This window comes from Nematostella vectensis, chromosome 2 (assembly GCF_932526225.1).
Source record: "Nematostella vectensis chromosome 2, jaNemVect1.1, whole genome shotgun sequence".
Taxonomy (NCBI): Eukaryota; Metazoa; Cnidaria; class Anthozoa; order Actiniaria; family Edwardsiidae; genus Nematostella; species Nematostella vectensis.
Window position 1 is genome coordinate 14,354,986 of NC_064035.1, and position 22,853 is coordinate 14,377,838.

General features: G+C 41.9%; 2 protein-coding genes across 3 annotated transcripts; one reads left to right on the plus strand and one right to left on the minus strand.

Annotated features, from left to right (window-relative positions):
• Positions 1 to 1,271: 1,271 nt before the first annotated feature.
• LOC5521708 (WD repeat-containing protein 76) lies at positions 1,272 to 12,783 on the minus strand. Of its 2 annotated transcripts, none has more exons than XM_032366995.2 (14): positions 12,602 to 12,783; positions 12,172 to 12,306; positions 11,441 to 11,496; positions 11,021 to 11,141; positions 6,033 to 6,134; positions 5,872 to 5,921; positions 5,478 to 5,634; positions 5,038 to 5,196; positions 4,823 to 4,956; positions 4,293 to 4,391; positions 3,959 to 4,105; positions 3,654 to 3,710; positions 3,452 to 3,554; positions 1,272 to 2,640 (listed from the first exon to the last, which is right to left on the minus strand). In XM_032366995.2, exons 1-14 carry the CDS (start codon positions 12,656 to 12,658, stop codon positions 2,485 to 2,487), a joined length of 1,533 nt encoding a protein of 510 aa, XP_032222886.2. In that variant the 5' UTR covers positions 12,659 to 12,783; the 3' UTR covers positions 1,272 to 2,484. The 2 variants fall into 2 exon arrangements, with proteins under 2 accessions (XP_032222886.2, XP_048579759.1); XM_048723802.1 differs by lacking the exon at positions 1,272 to 2,640 and adding an exon at positions 2,679 to 3,327 and having other exon boundaries at positions 3,422 to 3,554.
• A 28-nt stretch (positions 12,784 to 12,811) lies between these two features.
• LOC5521709 (Golgi reassembly-stacking protein 2) lies at positions 12,812 to 18,226 on the plus strand. Its single transcript, XM_048723801.1, has 11 exons — positions 12,812 to 12,967; positions 13,135 to 13,215; positions 13,640 to 13,736; positions 13,901 to 13,948; positions 14,267 to 14,325; positions 14,611 to 14,697; positions 15,147 to 15,236; positions 15,935 to 15,975; positions 16,327 to 16,441; positions 16,631 to 16,673; positions 16,907 to 18,226. Exons 1-11 carry the CDS (start codon positions 12,905 to 12,907, stop codon positions 17,599 to 17,601), a joined length of 1,419 nt encoding a protein of 472 aa, XP_048579758.1. The 5' UTR covers positions 12,812 to 12,904; the 3' UTR covers positions 17,602 to 18,226.
• Positions 18,227 to 22,853: the final 4,627 nt, after the last annotated feature.

Genomic DNA, 22,853 nt, shown 5'->3' on the forward strand with positions numbered 1-22,853 from the left:
TGTTCTGTTTGTATCTTTTATATAGCCATATTTACAGCATCAATTCATTGCGGAATCATGAATGCTCAAGCGAAAAAAGGTTAAGTGCAGAATCTGATTATCTATTTTTATCCGTCTATTGAATGAATAGAAACTCATATTGCCCTTGAAAACGGCAAAAACAACACCACACAATGGTCCTATTACAAAGGTCCTTTTACATTATACCTGATGATTATACCTCAGTATATAAAACTCGGGAACCTCGCAAAAAGAACCGGTTTGATTGGTTGAGAAACTCGGGATATAATGCAATATACACCTCCTTGGAAGTTGTTTATTTTCCTGCGCCCCGAAATCAAGCAAAATGGCGGGTGTAACAGCCGATTTGCAAGTGTTGGATTGGCGTACCCAGGATTGGCTGAAGGGATTGCGCAGTCATGGGCATCATATGGAAAAAAACATAGTATTAGAAGGTTCCTTAAAGTTCTTATAACCTTTCACTTATATCAATCTAGCCAAAACAAAGCATAGATAAACTTTCAAATTCTGAAAAGGGAATTGAATTTGACATTTGAATTTTCTACAGATCTTTGAAAATTTTCCTGGCCGCGCAAAGGAGATTGAATCGAGTGAATTATTCCAAGTTTTTGCGGGAAAATTTGAAACAACATATTTTCCTTGAATCCGTTAGAATTCAGAGACCGCAATGCCACAAAATATTGGTGAATTTTTTTCTATTGCAATGCTACCCACAATAACGCGAAGAATAATTTAAAAGTCGAGAATTGTATGCGAAAATAGAAAATATCGTTTTGTTGTAGGTTTCAAAAACAGCGCGCGCTCGTGAGAATGTCGCCATTCTTGATTGCGAATGCAGCGCGCGCGCACAATGCAAAAAAAAATCAAAGACTAAAAAAAAATATCTGCTCAATATTGCAGATTTGTTTCCTGAAGTTAAATAATCATTTGACTACCAGGTTGAGATATAAAGATGACGGTAAAAGTTGTAACCAACGTTCTGCAGCAATAACTAAGAAGACATGACGACGGGAACCGGTTTAGCGCGCGCATATGTTTTCTCATGTAATTTGGTTGACATCTCGATCTACGTCACAAATGACTGGACCCGGGCCTTCCAATTCACGGCCTTTTTTCCGCTAATTGACCAAAATACCTCAATATTACAGATTTGAGAGATTTGCGCGAACGCGTGTTTTATAGGGTCCATACGAAACACATACCATATGGAAGATGAAAATATAAAGAATTGAAAAAGTCTATCAACTCTGAAAGGTTATATGGACTTTAATCGTTGTTTTAAACTTCTGTAGTTACCTACTTTACAATTATTTCTGTTGTTTACATGCCACCACAAGCTATCAATAAAGATGCCCGCCTTTAACTGGTTTGTGTTATTTATGTAGAATAGAGATAAAATGACATATGTCAGTATGTTAGAGTAAAATTCTATTTGCCTCGTTGTCTACCTCGCTAGTATGAAGGGTGAGGTATTTCTGGGAGGATTTTAAGTTTTTTTAAAAAAAAAATCTTTGGTATTTTAGGTGTATAGCAATATTTACGAGTATATTTTGGGTGGGGCTCATTGACTCTACACACAAACAAAAAAGATTCCTATAGATGTCGTTGAACTGGGACGGTATCTGGGAAAGTGGAAAAAAGTCCGTCGATAGAAGTACCAAACACTATTAAAGGTCGATCAACTTCTTCTTTGTTGTTTATCATTGAAAATGCAGCTGCTTATTCGCAAAGAAACTAAAAAATAACAATCTATGAATGAAGTCTTGAATTAGCCGATGAAAATGGATTGCTTTGTGTGACTCGCCACGGAGCGGGAGCATAAAATGGCGTCGTGACAGGCCTTCTTTAAGTAAACAGCTTTACGTTAGCAATGATACTAAGCAACGCACAGCTCATGGTAACCACGTGGTGATGTGGTCAGCGACAATCCGGGAGCATCTAAACTCCAAGCAGTCACCTCTGTGTTGGGAAGAGAAGTGAAACGCCCGATAATGCGGGAAATGTTTGGATTCTATAGGGGGTATCACATGGGTTTCCAGCCGGGCTGGTTTCGGTGCGTGCGATCCTGGCGCGCGACGTAACAATGGATGGAGACCGAGCCTGATAACATCATATCGTTTTAACCCAACCTGTTCTAACAGTTATAGGTGTTGACTAAAAAAAAAAAGCAACTTTATCATGAAACTGTCCCGGACAGTTCGTACACTCGAATATCATTCAGCAATTTACAAGTTGATAATTCAATCAAGATAACAGTAACACAAGCCGCCTCACTCAATCACGTAATCACATTCAAAATTTAAAATTTCATCTCACACTGTATACAAAATACAGCACAAAACGAAAAAAACAGGAATATTAACGTAACAAATTTCAATATATTTTCGCTAAAAAAGAACCATTAGATATATATATATATATAGTCCATTCTAAAACCTGCCTACTTATTTCATCCAATTCCGGTTATTCAGTCCACAAGTAGACCTTTCCAGAGGAATTGCCGCCAACTAACATATTCAGTGAAGGGTGGAAGGCCAGACGCGAGTTGATGGTGGTCATGTTCTCGTGCTGCAGACTCAGCAACTGGCTGTTCGGATAATCAGACGAATAGACATCGATCTATTGCAAAACAAACAAAAAACGTTTTTCTTTCATACTTTTATTTTCTCTTTTGCGTTTAGTGTTTATCGCGCTGTTTCTCCCCTTCCCTTCTATTGGTATTCATATATCTCTGATACATCCTGCGCAGTCGGTAGTTTTGTTGGGTTAAGGAAAGGCGCAGATCCAGGAAAAAGCGCTGGGCCGGGTTCCTAAAGATCAAGTCAAGGCCAACCCAGGGATGAATGCCCTTTTTATCCAATCAAATGTCGAGGTTTATCCCTGAGTTAGTCTAGGAACCGGCCCCTGAACACACTGTCGGCTCAGTTAACAGAATGAAGACATGCAGCTCATAATTAACGTACTAACTCTATTTTGACTTGTTTACGTGAACAGGTGTAAAAAGGTCTGGAAACGCGCAACGAGGAAAACAGTGTGTTTTGATCATTCGTAGCCAGGCCAGTAACTAACATTCGCCTCGGTAGTCATGCCTCATCTCGCCTCAGTAAATAATTATTGGAAGTACCAAATCCAAGCTGGAGGTACTGTCTAAATAAAAAATAAACTTTGAATTTGAAAGATATGTAATGGGCTGTCATGAACAAATGATCCTGTTTCTCGTTTTTCGTGTTATTTTTATTAACGTACTCTATGAAAAGTCTGAATCGCTTGCCATCGGGTTCTTCTTGTTACGGTCTGTTTGTATACCTGTCTATTCCGACTCATACTGCCAACAGCGATAAGATCGTCATGTTACGGTCTGTTTGCATACATGTCTATTCCGACTCATACGTTTGCATACCTGTCTATTCCGACTCATACGTTTGCATACCTGTCTATTCCGACTCATACTGCCAACAGCGATAAGATCGTCATGTTTGGGATCCCAAACGGCGTTGAAGGTTGTAAGCCATCGCCCAGTTCCGTTATCATGTCTAGAAAATACTCATTCGAATCACAAAAAAACTCCTTAACTAACTCGAAAACAAAGCTGAAGTTGTTTAAAAACTTTGAGTTCTTAATTTTGTCAGTACCTGAATAAACATTTAGGACGATGTGTAGCGATTCCCGAATCTGATACATCGTGCACCCTAACATAAAACAAAACAAAATTCAAGCATACAGTTCTAACATTCATACACATGCATATGATACTTACTGTAGGTTATATCGTGTGACGCACATGATACTCACGTGGTGTTATGTGGCACATGATGCTCGCGTGATCTTGTGTAAGGCACATGGTAATCACGTGATCTTGTGTGAGTCACATGATACTCACGTGACCAGTGTTAGGGACATGATACCATTGTTTTTGTTTAGGGCACATGATACTCACGTGACAGTATCGTTCATGCACGTGGCGACTATTTGTTGACCAGTTATTGGCGAAAAGAATGCAGACGACACAGAGCGACCAAGTTGAAGCGAACTTAGAATTGACTTCCTGTTCTTGAAGTTACGGACATCCCAGAACGCAATTGCCCTGTAAATTACAAAAAACAAACACTACTAGACTGTCTAAAATAAAACCACATAGCTTCTTATAAAGCACGCGAATAATCTCTGGGAGCATAATTATTTTTTTATTAATTATTTACTGCATCCATATGTTCCATTTCTTTTATTTCCTAGGAAGAGGAGAGACAACTGCGATTTATAAAATTTCTTACCCATTCCTTGTGGAAGTACACACCAGATTTCTATTGGTCGGGTGGACATCGACGCACTTAATTGCACGGTCATGCACATCAAGAGTCTGTGCTGGATTTCTGTAACAAGATGATCCATACATCGCATTTGGTAAACAAAAGGTCACAAATAGCTTAGAGTGACATGTAGCTGAGTATCAATTTGAATAAGAGCAAGTAATGTGAACGTCATCTTCCAAACGCTTCTTTGCGTGCACCATACAAAGTGTCTAGTAAACCCCATGCCAAGCCAAATTTCAAATTCTAAGTCTATGTCATACTAAAAGAATTTTTACCCCTACTCATTTTAAGTTAAAAAAAATACAAATTGAAGAGGGAGAGTGGAATCACCTGGTTTATCCATCCCACTTGCCCCAGTATTTCAGGGCAGTCACACTGACTTAGCAAAGCTAAGTGAGGGACATCGATCAAACAGAGCAAGTGGAATTACTGTCTTATGGGCAAGATACTTTCCAAGAGTATTATTTTACACAAAAAAAGAGAATCTTTACCTCTTCTTAGCATCAATCCTGCTATCGACTATCATAATAGAGCCATCAAAACATGATGCCAACAGGCAGGAATGGCTAGTTGTGCCAAATGTCATATAGCTAAAGGCTGTATCATCTTCATCTAATGATAATACCTGAGAAGACAAAAAAGACAGAAAAGAGATGTTCAGGAGTACCTTCTTCGTGTTAAAGAGCAAGGTGAATTTCAGATCTACCTCATGGAATACAGGGACTGTCAAGTCTGCACATCGAAGTGTTCCATCGTAGCTACAGCTATACAGCTTAGTTGTGTCATCAGGATCAAATGCCAAGCTTGGGATAACATTAGAATGTGGCTCAAATAGATACACTCCTTCGGTACTGCTACTGGATCCCTAAAGACAACACCATAATAATTATCAGTAGTGCCTCTAAGGGGTTGGGTTATGGGCTACAGTATGTCACTACTTGACATTTTATTTTAGAAATGGAGCCATTTGTATGTATACCAAGAATTGCCACAAGGTATGTAACTCCAAAAACAAATTTTGTTTGCATCTTGTTATTGCTCACTTTAGCCCACAATCTCAGTACAAAAAAAACACAGGTATCCCATAACAGGATGGACGTGATCCCCTAGTATTGGCAATCATTATTGTACTGTTTTATCACTCACCACATCCCACATCCCTAGTTTTCCAGACTTATCAGAAGCAAGCACTACCACCTTGGTCTGTGCTGGATGGAACAATATGGAAACTATTCTTTTTGAAACTACTTTGTGAACATGATCTTCTTTCACTTGCAGCTTTCTCAGTGATTTCTCATGTAAGCTGTATAAAGAAAAGAGTGTGGTCATTCCACTTTGTAAAATAGAGGGTAGTTGTTTGCATATTCAGAATGATCATTTTGTCATTATCATTATTTTCTGGTGTCATTGTGTTAATTATCAGATCCCTATTGGTAAATGCTAACAGTTACTGCTATTGCTAAAGATTGACTTAGGCTTGCTCCTCTTCCCTACTGTATGCATAAAATATCCTAATCATATACAGTATACATACATATACCTTAAAGATTTTAGCTCTTTTGAAGAAGACTTAACTGGTGTCTTTTTAACCTATAATTGGATAGGTGAAGCAAATAATTACCATTTCAGAATTTAGGTTAAACTACAGTACATAGTACACCTAGCCTTTTTACTACTCCAGCTATTGAAAATGGCACTAACCTTACAAGAAAGCTGATTCATCTTGCAAAGAAACCCTTTGGCTTCAATATCTTCAACCTCATTTATTGGGTCCATATCTAGTGGCCCACTTGGCAATCGGGACTGAAAAACAATTGTTAATCTGAGTTACAATTACTTACCCCCAATAAGCAAAGTGTTATATATGTTGTGTACACACGTTGGGTACCCTGTGCGGAAGCGCGGTTACTCAGCCGGCCAGGGTGTTCTCCAGTTGTATGAACAGGCTCGTTGATTATATGCTAAATAAAGGTTCATTCACACCTTCCTACATACTCAATAACTGGCGACGAGCTGGTGAAGGACTCAACGACCAAAGGATCGTAAGTAAACACTGCAATTCCTGCATTTACTCCTCGATCAAATCTTACGGAATTCAAGATGGCTGCCAGTAATACGATAGGCAACATGCAGCCGTTTGACGAAGCCACAGAAACATTCACTTGTTACGTTGAACGGTTAGAGCTATTCTTTGATGCTAACAACATAAATGAAGACAAAAAGACAGCCTCGCTACTTAGTTTAATCGGTCCCAAAACCTACAATCTGTTACGAGGTCTGACCTCACCCAGAAAACCCAAGGACAAAACATACCAAGAGATCATAGAAATACTTGAGGGTCATTTATCACCACCCCCGCTCGAAATTGCAGAGCGTTACAAATTCCACCAAAGGAATCAAGCGCTTGGCGAAGATATCAACGCATTTGTGGCCTCATTGAAACAAATGACTGAACATTGTAATTTTGGGGAATTTCTTCCCCAGGCCCTCCGCGATCGATTTGTTTGTGGTTTAGCAAATGAATCTATTTCTAAGAAATTGCTGTGCGAGCGCGATTTAACCCTAGAAAAAGCAGTCACCATCGCCAAAGCAATGGAACAGGCAGGGAAAGGTGCCAATGCATTCCACCAAGCACACACAATCCCTGAGACTGGAGCCCAGACCCCCGAATCTGCCCGGCCACATCAGTCCCGCGTTTTCAAAATGGAGCAAACCCCACAGAAATGTATGAGCTGTGGCAAAAACACACACGCGCGCAGGGACTGTAAGTTCTACAATGCCATTTGCCGCATATGCAACAAGCGCGGACATATTTCTGATATCTGCATGTCCAGTATCAATCGCAAAAAGAGCACCCCAAGCAAGACCAAACCCACCCACTGCGTAGAGCAGGAAATCTCAGAGGGGGAGGAAGATGAGATCCAGTGCTTACACATTTTCAAATGTGATACAACCAGTCCCCCCTATTCTAGTACAAGTCAACATTGAAGGGTCCCCGGTTAGCATGGAACTGGACACGGGTTCGTCAGTGTCAATCATCCCGCGCAATGTTTACGAGAGTACATGCAAACACCTAGAGCTCAAACCCGCTAAAGTAAAGCTTCGCACGTATGGTAATGAGATAATAGTCCCTATGGGTGTGGTCAACGCGAACATTAGTTATAACGACCAATGCTGTGAGGCAAAGATGTATGTCGTGGATGGACCTAGAGTTGCACTCTTTGGTCGCTCTTGGCTGCGCCTATTCAAACTTGATTGGCCATCAATCAAGTTGGTTCAAGGCAAGAACACTGCACTGTCAGACCTCACAGAGAAGTATCAAGATGTTTTCAGCGACGAACTAGGCTGTCTCAAGGGATATGCTGCGCAGCTACACGTCCGTGATGGGGCAACTCCAGTACACCAAAAGCACCGCACAGTTCCTTTTGCCATCCGGCACCAGGTGGAAACAGAACTAGAGAACTTAGAAAAACAGGGGATAATCTCTCCTATCCCCAATAGCGAATAGGCAACACCTGTTGTCCCGGTGGTGAAGAAATCTGGTGGTATACGCCTGTGCGGGGATTTCAAGGTTACGTTAAACCCTGAGTTAGTGGCCGATTCCTATCCCCTTCCAACCCTAGATGATCTGCAAGAAAAAATGAACGGTGGGTCTTTCTTTTCTAAGTTAGACCTTACCAAAGCATACTCCCAGATACCACTCGACGACTCTGCTAAACAGTTCACAACCCTGACCACTCACAAAGGATTGTACGCCTACAACCGACTTCCATTTGGCGTAGCGTCCTCAGCGGCGATTTTCCAGCGACAGATGGACAGAATTTTCAAGGACCTTCCACAAGTACTGTGTTACCAAGACGACATTCTGGTGACAGGAAGAGACAGCGAAGAACACCTTACAAACCTGGAAGAAGTTTTGCGACGCCTACACACCAACGGTCTCACAGCACAACGAGAGAAGTGCGAATTCATGCAGCCATCGCTAAAATACTTCGGTCACGTCATCGACAAAGACGGAATCCACCCCACGAGTGACAAGGTAGAAGCCATCAAGACGGCACCATCACCTCAGGATGTAACCCAGCTCCGTGCGTTCTTAGGCCTGGTAAACTACTACCAGAAATTCCTACCCAACCTATCACAGGTCTTACAACCTCTTCATCAACTGCTGAAGAAGGACACCAAGTGGTGCTGGAGTGCCAAATGCCAGAAAGCGTTCACCAATGTCAAATCAATGATCACAGTTGACAACGTGCTGGTACCCTATAACCCAGATCTCCCAATCATACTCGACTGTGATGCATCGGCATACGGCCTGGGTGCTGTTCTGTCGCACCAAATCCCCGATGGGACAGAGCGTCCCATCGCGTTTGCCTCGCGGACAATGAACAGCAGCGAGAAGAACTACGCACAGATCGACAAAGAAGCCCTCTCCATAGTCTTTGGCGTTACCAGATTCCATATCTATCTCTACGGACGCAACTTCACCCTCAGAACGGACCACCAGCCGCTCATGGCCATACTGGGCCCCAAGAGAGGAATCCCTCCCATAGCAGCCATGCGCATGCAACGATGGGCCACCAAGTTATCGGCATACTCGTATGATATCCAATACAGGTCATCTAATGACCACTCCAACGCAGATGCTCTTTCTCGCCTCCCCCAACACAAGGCTCCCAAGGATGGGTATTTTGACCTCGCCGATTTATACCAAGTGGAACAGATGGATCGTCTTCCCGTCACAGCAGATGACATAAGAGAGCACACGGCAGCTGACCCCTTGCTCCACGAAGTACACGATTATGTGCTGAACGGATTCCCTTGCACGACCCCGAGCAACAATATGAAACCGTTCCTGACGTGTGCACCCGAACTATCTCTTCACGAGGGATGTGTCATGCGAGGCCATCGCGTTGTCATTCCGAGCGCACTGAGAGCACGCACTCTAGACGAGCTGCACGAGAGTCATTTAGGAATTGTCAAGATGAAGGAGCTTGCCCGTGGCCACATATGGTGGCCAGGAATAGATAAAGACATTGAGGACCTGGCAAAGAGTTGTGGACCGTGCAACACCACACGGAATGCACCCCCATCGCAGTACCACCCATGGGCCTACCCACAAGCACCATGGGAGAGGATACACATTGACTTTGCCGGACCCGTGGATGGGATACATTTTCTAGTTGTTGTCGACGCTTACTCCAAATGGCTGGAAATAGTTCCCATGCGCACGACTACAGCTCCGGCAACCATCAAGGTTCTTCATGATCTTTTTGCTCGTTTCGGGCTACCCATTCACGTAGTCAGTGACAATGGCTCACAATTCACTTCAGAAGCTTTCGACAAGTTCATGAAGCAGAATGGCGTTAAACACACCACTACAGCACCGTACCACCCAAAGAGCAACGGCCAGGCTGAAAGATTCGTCCAAACCTTCAAGTTGGCATACGAAGCCGGGCAGGGTCCTCCATCGCAGATCATTGCAGACTTCCTCTTGAAACAGCGCAACACCTCTAATGCAACTACCCAGCAAACACCGGCCAAACTTATGTTGGGAAGAAACCTGCGCACACGTTTAGATTTGTTGTCGCCATACAGACCAGCATCTCCTAAGACGGCACCTGCACTATCACAACCGTCACGATGCTTTACCATTGGCCACAAGGTATGGTATCGAGACTTCAGCGTCTCTGGGGGGAAGTGGTCTCCAGGGTGCGTAACAACAAAGATCGGGAATGTGATGTACGAAGTACAGCCAGACAAGTTCCCCCAACAACACGTTCGACGTCATGCAGACCAGCTCTGCGAAAGAACTGCACCTCCTTATCAAGATAGCATGTCTCACCGAGATCACCAGCTACTTCCGATGACCACGCCAGCAGCTGAGCCACTCAGCTGCACAGAGGGAGATGGCGACGCTACAGAAACATTGAATCCCCCTCAAACAACAAGACAGCAAAATCCACCGACGATCAGTGAGGAAGTTCCCGAGGATGCGGGAGAGCCGGACATGCCTAGGAGATCGTCACGCGCGAACAAGGGCATAGCGCCAGACAGGCTGAACTTATAATCGGACACGTTACGTCGTTAGTTAGGCTACCCCCGACCCCACAGCTTCCTTAGAAGAGGGGGAAATGTTATATATGTTGTGTACACACGTTGGGTACCCTGTGCGGAAGCGCGGTTACTCAGCCGGCCAGGGTGTTCTCCAGTTGTATGAACAGGCTCGTTGATTATATGCTAAATAAAGGTTCATTCACACCTTCCTACATACTCAATACAAAGAAACCTGCCAAACATTCCTAGAGTCTACCTTATAAAACATATAACTATTATTTGTGACAAGTGCTGACAGTTGTTGGCCATGGTGATGGTTCTCTTCACTATTTGTAAAAGTAATGCCTCACTGTATGTAACACAACATCAATATTCCTTGATTACTTATGTTGATAAGATAATGGCTGGCTGGAAAATTAATTATTAAGATAATGGCAGGCTGGAAAATCAAAATCTCTGCTTTCAGTACCCACCCCAAAACATAGCAAGCTGACATGTAAATCTGAACATACTGTAATAGCATTATTATCATGTGTTTTTCAAGCCCTTATTTTATCTTAAAAAAAACTTAATTGGGAAATTAAGAATTGTGATGCCCTTAGACTTTATATCAAGTAGGCTGTATTACTTACAGGTTCTGGGTAGACAGGGGTAGGGGGAGGTTCAGGTAGAGCCATGCCATCTGGTGTTATTCTCCTTATCCTGAGAGATTTGCGACGAGGAAGTTCTACAGAGCTTTGAGTCTTTTTAATGCTTCAATAAAAAAAAACACAATGATCACAAAAGAAAATAAGAAGGCAGAGGACAGTAATCAAACAACTCGCAAATGGAGAGAAAATTCTTTTTCAAAGGCTTTTGAGTTTGTATTTTGACTCTGTTAAAATATATACTGGACTCTACTGTAGAATATTCTGATACCCTGTAAGTGTAGAGCACCACAAATGAAAATTACTTTTTTAGTTTTCTGGGTGTGTTCAAATACAAGAAGAGGGTTGACATTACTTAATGCTGACATTAAACCTTTAAAGAACAATCATTCAGTATTTTTTCACCTCAAATTGTTCAATTTTCTTTTTTTGGTAGCACTTGATACTAGTTCTTGCTTTACCTTTGGTAAAAAAAAAATAGTTACAGTATAATAATATTAAGTGACCACCCTAGAGATAAAGTGGCTGTTTAATTAGAGGTTTCTACATACATATTCTACTAAATACAAGTATTTTGGAATAGTTGCTGCTTATAAACATTGGGGTTGGTCACTGAAATTACGAGGTACTACTGTACTATTCATCTTATGCAATATCTTATGCACTAGTCATCTTACTGCAATATTATGGAGCTTTGAGAAAGACCCAGGACATAGATAATGTGCCATGATTAATGGCTTGTAATATAATTGCCATATACAGTTGTAACTTAGGGTAAAGGTTGTAGCTAGGGGAAGGCACAAAGAACGCATGAACCCCTTTAGTAATCAATAGTGGCTTGATCCTATTGCTGAGGTGTTGCTCCAAAATCTCGAACTTTTACCTGGGAGGATACAACTATTTTCCACCACCCTCCCTACAGTAAAGTGTGCAGCATTTTCAACTTTCACCCCCCCCCCCCCCTTCCATAAAAAATGTTTTGCCACCACCTCAAGCCGCTAAGCAAGTGGTACAGTGTGCTTAGTAACAGCTCTGAGGGTGTGTGTGACACTATCAGTGGTTGCTATGTAGAATAGCCCTCCCTTGCCGGACCCTGGCTAATGTACGGGCCAGCAGACGATTGTAAAGTGTCTTACCACATCAATGTTAAGCTTCGCAAGCATTTCATTATTTTTGCGGATATTCTCCAGTCTTCGCTTTTCATATTCAGATAATTGACTCGCACTGTGCCCGATATGCGGCGTGACATCTTCATCTGAGGTGTATTCAGGCTAAAAAGGAAAGCGTCGTGGACTACTTATTACATAACCAAATATTCGTACAGCATTAAATGCAGTCAATGGACAACACACGGACCGGCCAAACACTACTGCTTGGCCGTTCTTAACGAAATCTTCACTCCTCGATTATGACTTTTAAATAGGCAAGTAGGTTTTGGCAAGTATTCTTACTTTATTGCAGATGCACGCACAAAAAGTTACAAACTTTCATAAGATCATAAAAATCCACACTACGCTTCATCATGTTCACATAAAAAAGGTCATGTTTAAATTACCATCTTCCTACCTCACTTTCGATCTTTACTGTAGGCTTCTTGCTCTGAGCAGCTCGCCCCTTTGGCATTTTGCCGATCTTGGTAATGTTGTAAAGCAAATAGATTGATTGTTCGTTCGATTGTTGATGTGTTTCACGTTCTTTTCCGGAAATTCGCGCCAAAAGGTCGTTCCAGGTGCTCTCTGCCAAAAATATGTGATCATGGGATCCCTGTGCTACATGTGCAAAGTTTTCTGGGTAAGTATTCTCGGTTCGTCCACGTCAACACACTTGGCGGCCATATTGAATGGAATAGTTTGGACTTCTATCACAAAGATGGGAGCTTCTGAGTCTACCGAGGTTCCTGGCGGGGGATCGGAAGGCTATCATGTTTTGCGAGTAAGTTTGACACTCTTTCACTTTTTTCTACTGTTTTTGTAGTGCATTTGGATTGTTTGAATTCTAAACAGCCAGTTCAGACGTGTTAAAAATTGCCGGCTCTTTTTTCTTGGCAATTTTCTTTTTAAATTGATTTAGAAAATAATCGACTTTCTGTGTCTTTCTAGGTCCAGGAAAATTCACCTGGGTACAAAGCGGGGCTGGAACCTTTTTTTGATTTTATAATCTCCATTGAAAATACTCGATTGGTAGGTGACTTTATGGAAGGTTTGATCACAAAGGTTTGCCCACGTTGTAAGACACCATAATAAACGGAAAGCTGAGAGCATAAAACAATAGAAAAAGAAGTTTTTGCATATTGTGATTCCCTACTGAAACCTCTTCTGATGACGATATGATAGTCTATAGCTGTAACTAAAACATTTTGTTTGGGGGGCATGCTTATTAATTTCTTGTAATTCTATCTTAAATGGGTGGTTTCCCCTCCAGATAGCTGCAGCCTTGTAGTTGTATTGCTCAGTGTACTGTATAACCCATTCAATCACTGTGCCACCCATTCCCCCCCCCCTTCCAGCTAGCTGCAGCCCTGTGGTGGTATTACTGAATTTACTGTAACTTATTCAATTACTATGTTACCCAAGCTTGACATCAGTTTGATAATCATTCTTTCAGGACCAGGACAATGAGACTTTAAAAGAAATTCTCAAAGCTAATGCAGAAAAGCCAGTGAAAATGCTTGTGTATAGCAGCAAAACACAGAAAGTCAGAGGTTAGTCAAAAGCATTGTAAGAACATCTCCTTGTGATTCACATGCTACACTAGAAAACAACACTATTATCAATTTAAAAGAGGCTGTCATGCAGATTCTTGTTTATCCCTGAGAGGATAGACCATACAGTACATATTTTGAAGGATATTATTTTTCAATTGCAGAGGCTAGTATTACTCCAAGCAATATGTGGGGAGGTCAAGGATTATTAGGTAATGTATAAATCTGGTTTTAAAAACAGATTAAACTTGTGGCATACTTGTTATGTATACAGGTAACAAGACCTTATGAATCTTCTCAATAAGGATTTTGAAGTGTTAGCATTAAATATATACAGTGCAGTAACACCTATAGGGGCAAGGAATTGTCATGCCCCACAGTTTTTTCCTGAGGTCACAAGGAAATGACCAGTAGGGGCTGCTTGCCTGTGCCCTCCACCCCAGCTTTCTAATGTCATTTGTATCGTGCATATTTAGTTTTTCAACTGCCCCGATATATATATATATATAACCCATGTGATTATGTCTTAGGTGTTAGTATCAGATTTTGTTCTTTTGATGGTGCGAATGAGAATGTCTGGCATGTATTGGTGAGTACCACAAAAACTGAAATATAACAGTATACAGTACTTTTCAATTAAGAGTCATTGCACCATCTTCTGAAGTTATAATTGTGCGTAACTGATTTCCTTTGTGTATTGATTTTCCATTTTAACTGTCTACAGCTCATACACATGTGCCCCCTGCTAATAAAATATAAAGATTGACTATAAGAGACATGTTAGGAATGCTGTATACACAGAATACCTATAGTTATATTTTTGTGATTTACTCCCATTTGAAATTTATTATTATTATTATTTTTATTTTGGAAGGATGTCCAACCCAACTCCCCTGCTGATATTGCCGGCCTTAGATCGAATACAGACTACATCATAGGAGCTGATTCTGTCCTACATGAGGTACTTACCTAATTGATCCTTGTATGAATTCTGTTTGCTGAGAAACTAGCTCCATATGTTACCATTTTAAATTTTGTGTTCGTTTAAAAAAAAATTTCTTGGAGGAGGTGGAGAAGCACTCTTTTTATTATTTTTTTATTATCGGCTTGAAAATTATGATTAAAATAAAACAATCAGAATGCCATACATCATTGTTGCTTGTACATGAGTACTATTATGCAGTGGTACATCCAGAACCTTAGACGTGCAATAGAATAACTATGTCTTGTATGCAGCATTGACTATTTGTTGGTGTAGGGGGTGATACTGTCTATGGAAAGAACAAACAAACAGATGACACTAAAAATTTCTCACAGATGTGAAATTCTAATCTACTGTTTTCACTAGCTCATTGCAGGCAACAGAAAATCTGAATATAAAGTTAGATTGTTGATTTGTTTCTTTTACAGTCAGAAGACCTGTTCCAGTTGATTGAATCACATGAGAATAAGCCACTTAAGTTATATGTATACAACTGTGAAACAGACGGATGCCGAGAGGTGTGTGCCCTAATAGTGACATGTTATAGTAGGTGTATGCCGAGAGGTGTGTGCCCTAATAGTGACATATTATAGTAGGTGTATGCCAGGGGTGTGTTCCCTAGTAGTGACTAAAGGCCCTGTCACGCGTAGACTTTTCGGCTGCAACTTGTCTCGCAAAAAAATTGTTGCAAGTCGAACACGCCCTGTCACACGTGAAGTTTTTCCTGCCACTTGAAACAATTTGTTGCAGAAAGTAGAAGAGCGTTCTACTTTTCGTGCGACTTTGAGAAATGCAAATCTAGTTGCAAAGGGGGTGTCACACTCAAAAAATGTGTCCTGCTACCTGCAACAAATTTTTTCAGAGACAGGTTGCAAGAGAAAAAACGTACGTGTGACAGGGCCTTAATTAGATGGACGCTTAGACGTCCGTGCCCTAATAGTGACTAATTAGATGGACACGGAGAGGATTCTTCTTATTGATATTGTTCATTGAAAACAATTATTAACTTTTTTCATTCTTTGCTACCTATTATGCCTTACTTATTAATTGGGCCTCAGTCATAATGATGACGCATTTAACTGGAAAACTAATTTTTAACGATTACTTTTGAATGATCTTTTTGGAATTGTGATACTTAATAATATGTTCTTGTATCTGTTAAGTTAAGTTACCATACTTAGTTTATTACTTATCATAGATCATCTTTAATTTGCAGATTACAATAACTCCAAACAGTAATTGGGGAGGAGAGGGAAGGTATGTGTTACTAAGTGTAATATACCTTAAAATAGCTTGAAAATGCTCCGATGTTTTGACATCTATAATACTGCTCCCTTTATGTCTTAGGATATAGTATTCCTTGTGTACTGTTTGCGGTCCCTCTTTCATTAAGCATGAAATTATCAAGCTCTTGGTTATTTAAAAAGATACGCACTTTTTGTCATTTACTGCAAGCAGACACTAACTTGGAGGTGTTTAGCATTGTTTTGTTGGAGTTAACTATGGAAAGAAATTTATCACAAGTCCCTTGCTTATTAGGTTAGTGGTATTAAAGTAGTTGCTGTATTCGGACAAATTAGACTTACTGTATTGTTCTCCTCTTTCCAGTCTTGGCTGTGGAATTGGTTATGGATATTTGCACAGAATTCCCAAGAAAGAAGAGCTCAGCGAATCCCCATCCCTGACTACTCAGTCTGTACCTACAGCTGATGGGTTTTCTGATGTAAGCTGAACTTATGGAAGCCTAAGATTATGTCTTATTTATAAAAAAAAGTTGTAATAATTCCCTTTTGAACAAGTGTCCTATATTAATTGTTTGCAAATACTGTACTGGACATTCTACTGATCTCTGTTCTGATCTCTGATCAAACAATTTAAAATACAGTAGTAATGTTTGTTCTTCTTAATTCAGATTCCACTCATGGGTGTGCCAGGAGCCACGACGCCCCACCCTGGTAAGATACCGCAAATCTACAGCCAGCCTACCTGTAGACTTTCATAGTTTTTCCTGTACAAAGACCTGGAATTTGCATATCACTGCCTGCACAGCGCAAGATATGATGGTGGCTGTGATATGGAACTCTCTGTTTTTGTGCCTGAAAAACTATCAAAGTCTTTGCGTAATTGATGATATAAAAAGTGCCCATTTGTTTTTTTTTTTTTACAAATATGTTTTTTGTGTTTGCAGTATCAGTTACTACTGGTGTTGAGCAAGGAATGGCATCTCTAGACCTCAAGTCCATCACAGCTAATGCGGCACTCAATCCTTTAAATACTAGCCTGACAGCACCTGTTGTGGCTCTTCCTACACCTGTAGCACCGCCGTCCACAGTCCCCTACACTGCTACACCAGCACCAGCCCAGCAAGCACCCCATACTACAGCAGCCAGTCAGCCAGCTCCCTATACACCAGCATCTGGCCAGCCAGCATCTTACACGCCAGCCTACACACCCTACACACCAGCATCAACTGTTGGCAGGATGCCCCCCACAACGTCCCAGTCAACCCCATCACCTGCGCCCTTCTTCCAACAACAGCCTCTAGTCCCAACACCAGTTACCCTGGGGGGTACCTCAGCACCAGCGTCAACAGCTGCCCCTCCTTTGTCATACCCAGCACCAACCTCATCCCCACACGCCTACCCCTACTCACCTGCTCAAGTTCAGCTTTCCACACCCCCGCAGACCCCTCCATCGCCATCAACCAATGCTTCTGCAGGTGGGACGGTGACTGTGATGGCCACACCCTCTCCCCTTCTTACTGATATAACTGCAGGAGCCACACCTGCACCAGTCCTTCCACTGAGTGGATCTTTCACTGGAAAAGGGGAGAATGTACCTATTGTTCCACCAACCTCAACACCCCAACTACAAGCCTCTTGATTATCCATTTAGAGACGAATTGGGACAATGGTGTTGAGGTTTATGGTCAGGCATATGACCCACGAAAACACTTACATTATTCTTTGTCCTCGTGAAATAGAGGATTATCTTGCAGTATTTAACTGCCAGTTTACTGTCAGAACTTGTGGAAGTGACCTCTTATCTCAGTTATTGATACTGCTGAAAGAATTTTTTAAAATCATCTAAGAGAGCATATCCTCCAGGGACCTCTTGGTTGTTATTGTGTGTAGGACTGTATCTTACCTTCAAGGTAAAAATGGCCCAGCAAAAACATGATGTCATAATAGTGGTCTTTGAAGATGAGTTTGATATGTTTTTAACATTGTGCAGAGAGGTTTATCATGCTAGTGGTTTCCGTCCATACGCAAACCCAGGAGTTGCTGAGGGGGATTTGATTATTCTTAGCTATCTTATGGAAAAAGGATAATGTTTGAGGATCCTACAATAGGAAATGACCCCGAAATCTAAGGAATACCAATACCGTTCTTTAATCTAAGGAATTTTGCGATGTTACTTATCGTAAGTGTTATAGAATGTTTTATATATCATGTAAGAGATTATTAAAAAGCTGTAGTTCACAAATAAAACTGAAGTATAAAAATGACTACTTTGATTCTTTCAGCTGTTGTCACCTTGCGTCTAAAGTATTTTTAAAGAGTTATTATAGCTTATTGCTGTGGCGACAGAGGCGTGTGGTCAAATACGTGACTTCTACACGCGGCTTATTCTAAGAAAACTCTATGCAAACTGCATCTGCGCACAACACCGTGTGCATTAACATAACTATAGAAGATAGCCTTGAATAAGATGTAACTTTTGTAAGCTCAGGTTCCCTGATAGCAGAGGCCTCTTTTCGCTGTATTTTGCAGGGCTGGCGTTCGCGAGGAAAAGATACCTCTGCCATGGGTCGCAAGTTCGTTTGATCAAACCGCCGTCCACGATCGTGGACGGGAGATCCAGAGCGCATGCTCCGTTCATTAATTACTGGCCACTATTTGGGCCCACAATGACTAGCGCATGCGTGAAGCGTATATCCGCTGTGGGACAATAAGCCCGCATTCGAAACGGCGTCCTCCGTAGAAATATCACGCGACGCGACGAATTATAAAAGAAGCCATTCAATGCCTTGTCTTCATTCAGAATTTTCTCTCTTTTGACTAACGAGTCAATCTACCGTTTACAGCTTTTGCATATTTTTCTGGAATTAGCTGATCTAAGTTTACCAAAAAGTTTTGTAACATTTTGTTGGAGTCCAACTGCGATATTTAATACATTGAAGAAACTCGCCTGCAGATGTCTTGAAATTTATCCCACAAACAAGACAAAACTCGTCTTTGCTGCGTTTGCTGTTAAATCTTTTTAGTTACGTTTTAGGTGATTGAAATTGAACAGTTGTTTTCTTTTTTCGAAGAGGAGAACTAACCGGAACTTGATTCATAATTTGCGACAAAAAATAGCATATTTACAGCTTTTGCGCTATGGTACGGTTTTTGGCACGGCATACGGTCGCTTAGAAACGCTCACGCATGCGCAACGAAAACAGTTTCGACCCATTGCAGAGGTATCTTTTCCTCGCGAACGCCAGACCAGCGAAATGCAGAGAAAAGAGGCCTCTGCTAGCAGGGAAAAGCTCAGAAAGATCTAGTTTTGAGAGGGAGGGGGCTACTCTTTTTCTAGGGCGTGGGTACAGTCCGATAACCTGTTCCGCTTTTTTGCGGAGGGCCCAATGCTCATGATTTTTTCTAAGACGACTACAAATTAACTTATGCATATAATATTCACAGACAAGACTACACGTTTTCAAATTTTATTGATTTATAAGGTATTTTCTGTTTGCACATAGTGGGAGATTTCCGTAGCAGCGGGCATAGTTCCGTATCACTCAAAAATTCTGTCGTCTGGTACTAGTTTTTTAACTTGAGAATCAAAACATATTTACTAAATAAAATATCACATCCCTTTCTTTTTGCTTAAAATTAATGTATAAAAAATGATTTTAACTTCGCAATGCAGCAGGTTAACAAACCAACAATCGTCAATGGGCTTTCAAATAACATATAGCAAGAAACAAAATGGTCTGATTTAATTCTTACAAAATAAATGCCACAACCCACACAAATACTGAAACGGCAAAATAGACAAAATGCAAAAATGTAGAGAATAAGGTGAGCCTAGAATTGGAATTGGATTTATTTTGATAATTTTCGTGCACGAGAGCTCAACAAAAAGCCGTTTTTAACTCGTGAATGCTTGCAAAGCATTTACGATGTCCATGCGGGATTATCACTGAGTGCTCTTCGTTTCTTTTTGTAACTCTGAGTTCTGCAATCGTCCTCCGACTCTGATGACGCGATCATTCTTGTCAAAGAATGGGCCAAGCTTCAAGATACGACTGTTCTTGGGCAGCGGCAGTTGAGACAACAATGTTGTATACTCTTCCGCGTAGACTTCCCTTTGAACTTCACGGTACAAAAAGGTTTCTGCAGTCGATATCTCCTCGGCTGATAGCTCAGAACCTCGTTCAGATTTCTTTTATTTTAACCTGTTAATGAATCTGAAGACGTACGCGTTGACTCGAACGAGCGTCGACCACTTTTCATAACGAGTAGAATCGATAACAGGCTCTGATTCAGGTGAGACAGCCGCAAAGCAGCTCTTGATTGGTTTCTCTTCTCTATTTACTCTTGTCGCTATGATCTCGTTTTCATTTCGGGTTTGACTCGGCCAAGACGCAGGTGAAGCTGACAGCAACTTCGGACCCTTCCACCACAACTCGCTCTCCGTGAGACTACTCGATGACATACCGCGAGTGAGTAGGTCTGCAAGATTATCTACTCCGGGACAAAGTCTCCAACATTCGGGGTCAAACGAAGAATGTATTTCCGCGACTCGATTGGCTACAAACGTCTTCCACCGCGCACTAGAACCTCGGATCCAGTTCAAAGCAACTTCACTGTCTGACCAGCAAACGACACGCTGAATGTCATACAATACAGAAAGTGAATCGATCACAAACTTCAATAGTCTGCAATTCACAACAGCAGCAAGAAGCTCTAATCTTGGGAGTGATATGACTTTGGGTAGGGGCTACATAACTCTTCGACATGAGAATGTGTACTTGATCGTCTTCACATGCTACTCTAGCATAGATGGCAGCGCCGTAAGCCTTGGGTTAAGCATCACCAAAGCCATCCATGAATCTCGATTCTCGCGCTAGCTTTGCCACCGCCCATGAAACATCGGGGAATAAGAACGCTGTCAAGACGGTGTAGTTCCGACTTCCAAGAATGCCATTCATCTAGTATCTCATCAGCCAACTGATCGTCCCAATCTATCCCAGCCAGAGTCCTGAAGGTGGCTGCAACAGAACTCGCACCTATCCTTACATTACTGTTCGAGCAGTCGATGAAGGATGGCGTACTCCCTACTGTATGGAAGGACGCGAACATATCAGCCATTTATAAGAAGGGTCTAAGATCTGACCCACAGAACTATCGCCCAGTATCTTTAACATCCTTGGTCTCCAAACTGATGGAACACATTGTCTCAAAACACATAATGTGTCACCTGTCCGCAAACAACATCATTACTCAGCTACAGCATGGTTTCCTGAAAGGCCTCTCTTGCTCCACCCAACTAATATCTGTTATTCATGATTGGTCGTCGGTCCTGAACGATCATGGGCAAGTTGACGTGGTATTTCTTGATTTCGCCAAGGCGTTCGATTCAGTCCCTCACGAACGCCTACTGATCAAGGCCGAGTTCTATGGAATCAGAGGAAGACTCTTACTGTGGTTAAGGCACTTTCTTACCAACAGAAGACAGCGAGTGGTCGTGAACGGGGCCTCTTCTACCTGGTCCCCTGTGCTATCAGGTGTGCCTCAGGGCACGGTCTTAGGACCGATATTATTCCTGCTCTTCATAAACGACCTGCCATCTGGCATCAAATCACACGTGAAACTGTTTGCCGACGACAGCGTCCTATACCGCCCAATAAAGAGCCTTGATGACCACCACGCCCTACAGCAAGATCTTCACCACCTTGAACGATGGGCAGAACAGTGGCAGATGAAGTTTGCGCCCAAAAAATGTTACGTCATGACCATCACCTTAAAACGCGACAAGTCCCAGTTCCCATACCATTTGTGTGGAACCACACTGGAGGGGGTTAGCGTTCAAAAATACCTTGGAGTCCACATTTCTACATCTCTCAATTGGTCAAAGCACACGGAGGAAGTCAAGAAGAAGGCTAACGCAGTACTGGGTATCCTACAAAGAAATTTATCTTCCTGCCCAGCTGCGGTTAAAGAGCAAGCCTACAAGGCACTGGTAAGGCCACTGGTGGAGTACGGGACGGAAGCATGGAGCCCCCACACTAAGAAGGACATTCAAAAAGTTGAATCTGTACAACGCCGCGCTGCCAGATTTGTGTGCAACGACTACGGAAGGCATAGCAGCGTCACGAATATGCTGACACACCTAGGATGGCACCAGCTAGAACTTAGGCGAACAGTATTCGACTCATGTCGAGTCATGTTTTATAAGATCCACCACGGGCTAGTAAAAATCGATTTCCCGAGTGATGTAATTCGCAAACCTGGTTCCTACGCAACCAGGTCAAGCGTCAGGAACACATGCCAACTTACACTCCCGCCTCCCAGTATAAACCAATTCAAATACTCCTTCTTTTCAAGAACTATCCCCGTTTGGAACTCTCTGCCCCAACAAATGCTAGACCTCAGCTCTGTCGATGAATTTAAGATAGCCGTCACTGGCGAGCTGGCCCGGCAATGATTTAGTTGCCATACTACCCATGTACATGTGTATTGTTATCTCATCATCTTATCGAATTGTTACGTTTATTTATTTATTTATTCATTCATTTATTGTTTCTTTTGTTTTATTTATTATTTATTTATTATCAACCGTAGTATGTGCATGGGTAGTTGGTACGCTGCCCCTCATTGCCGGATTAGCTCGCTAGTGGCAATTATTGTATTTAAAGGTAAAGGTTAAATCCCTTTGTGCCATAACTGCTAGAGTAATATCTTCGCTCGAACAGTATAGGGGGTGATGAAACCCATCGGATCGAAGAGCTTTGAGGCGACGCTGAGCAGGCTTATCTTCGTTTCCACAGCAGAGGGGTACATCACAGCTGGCTGCGATTGGAATTTAAACAAATCACGTGTCGTGTCCCAGTGAATACCGAGAGCTTTCATCGGTTGCCTTTC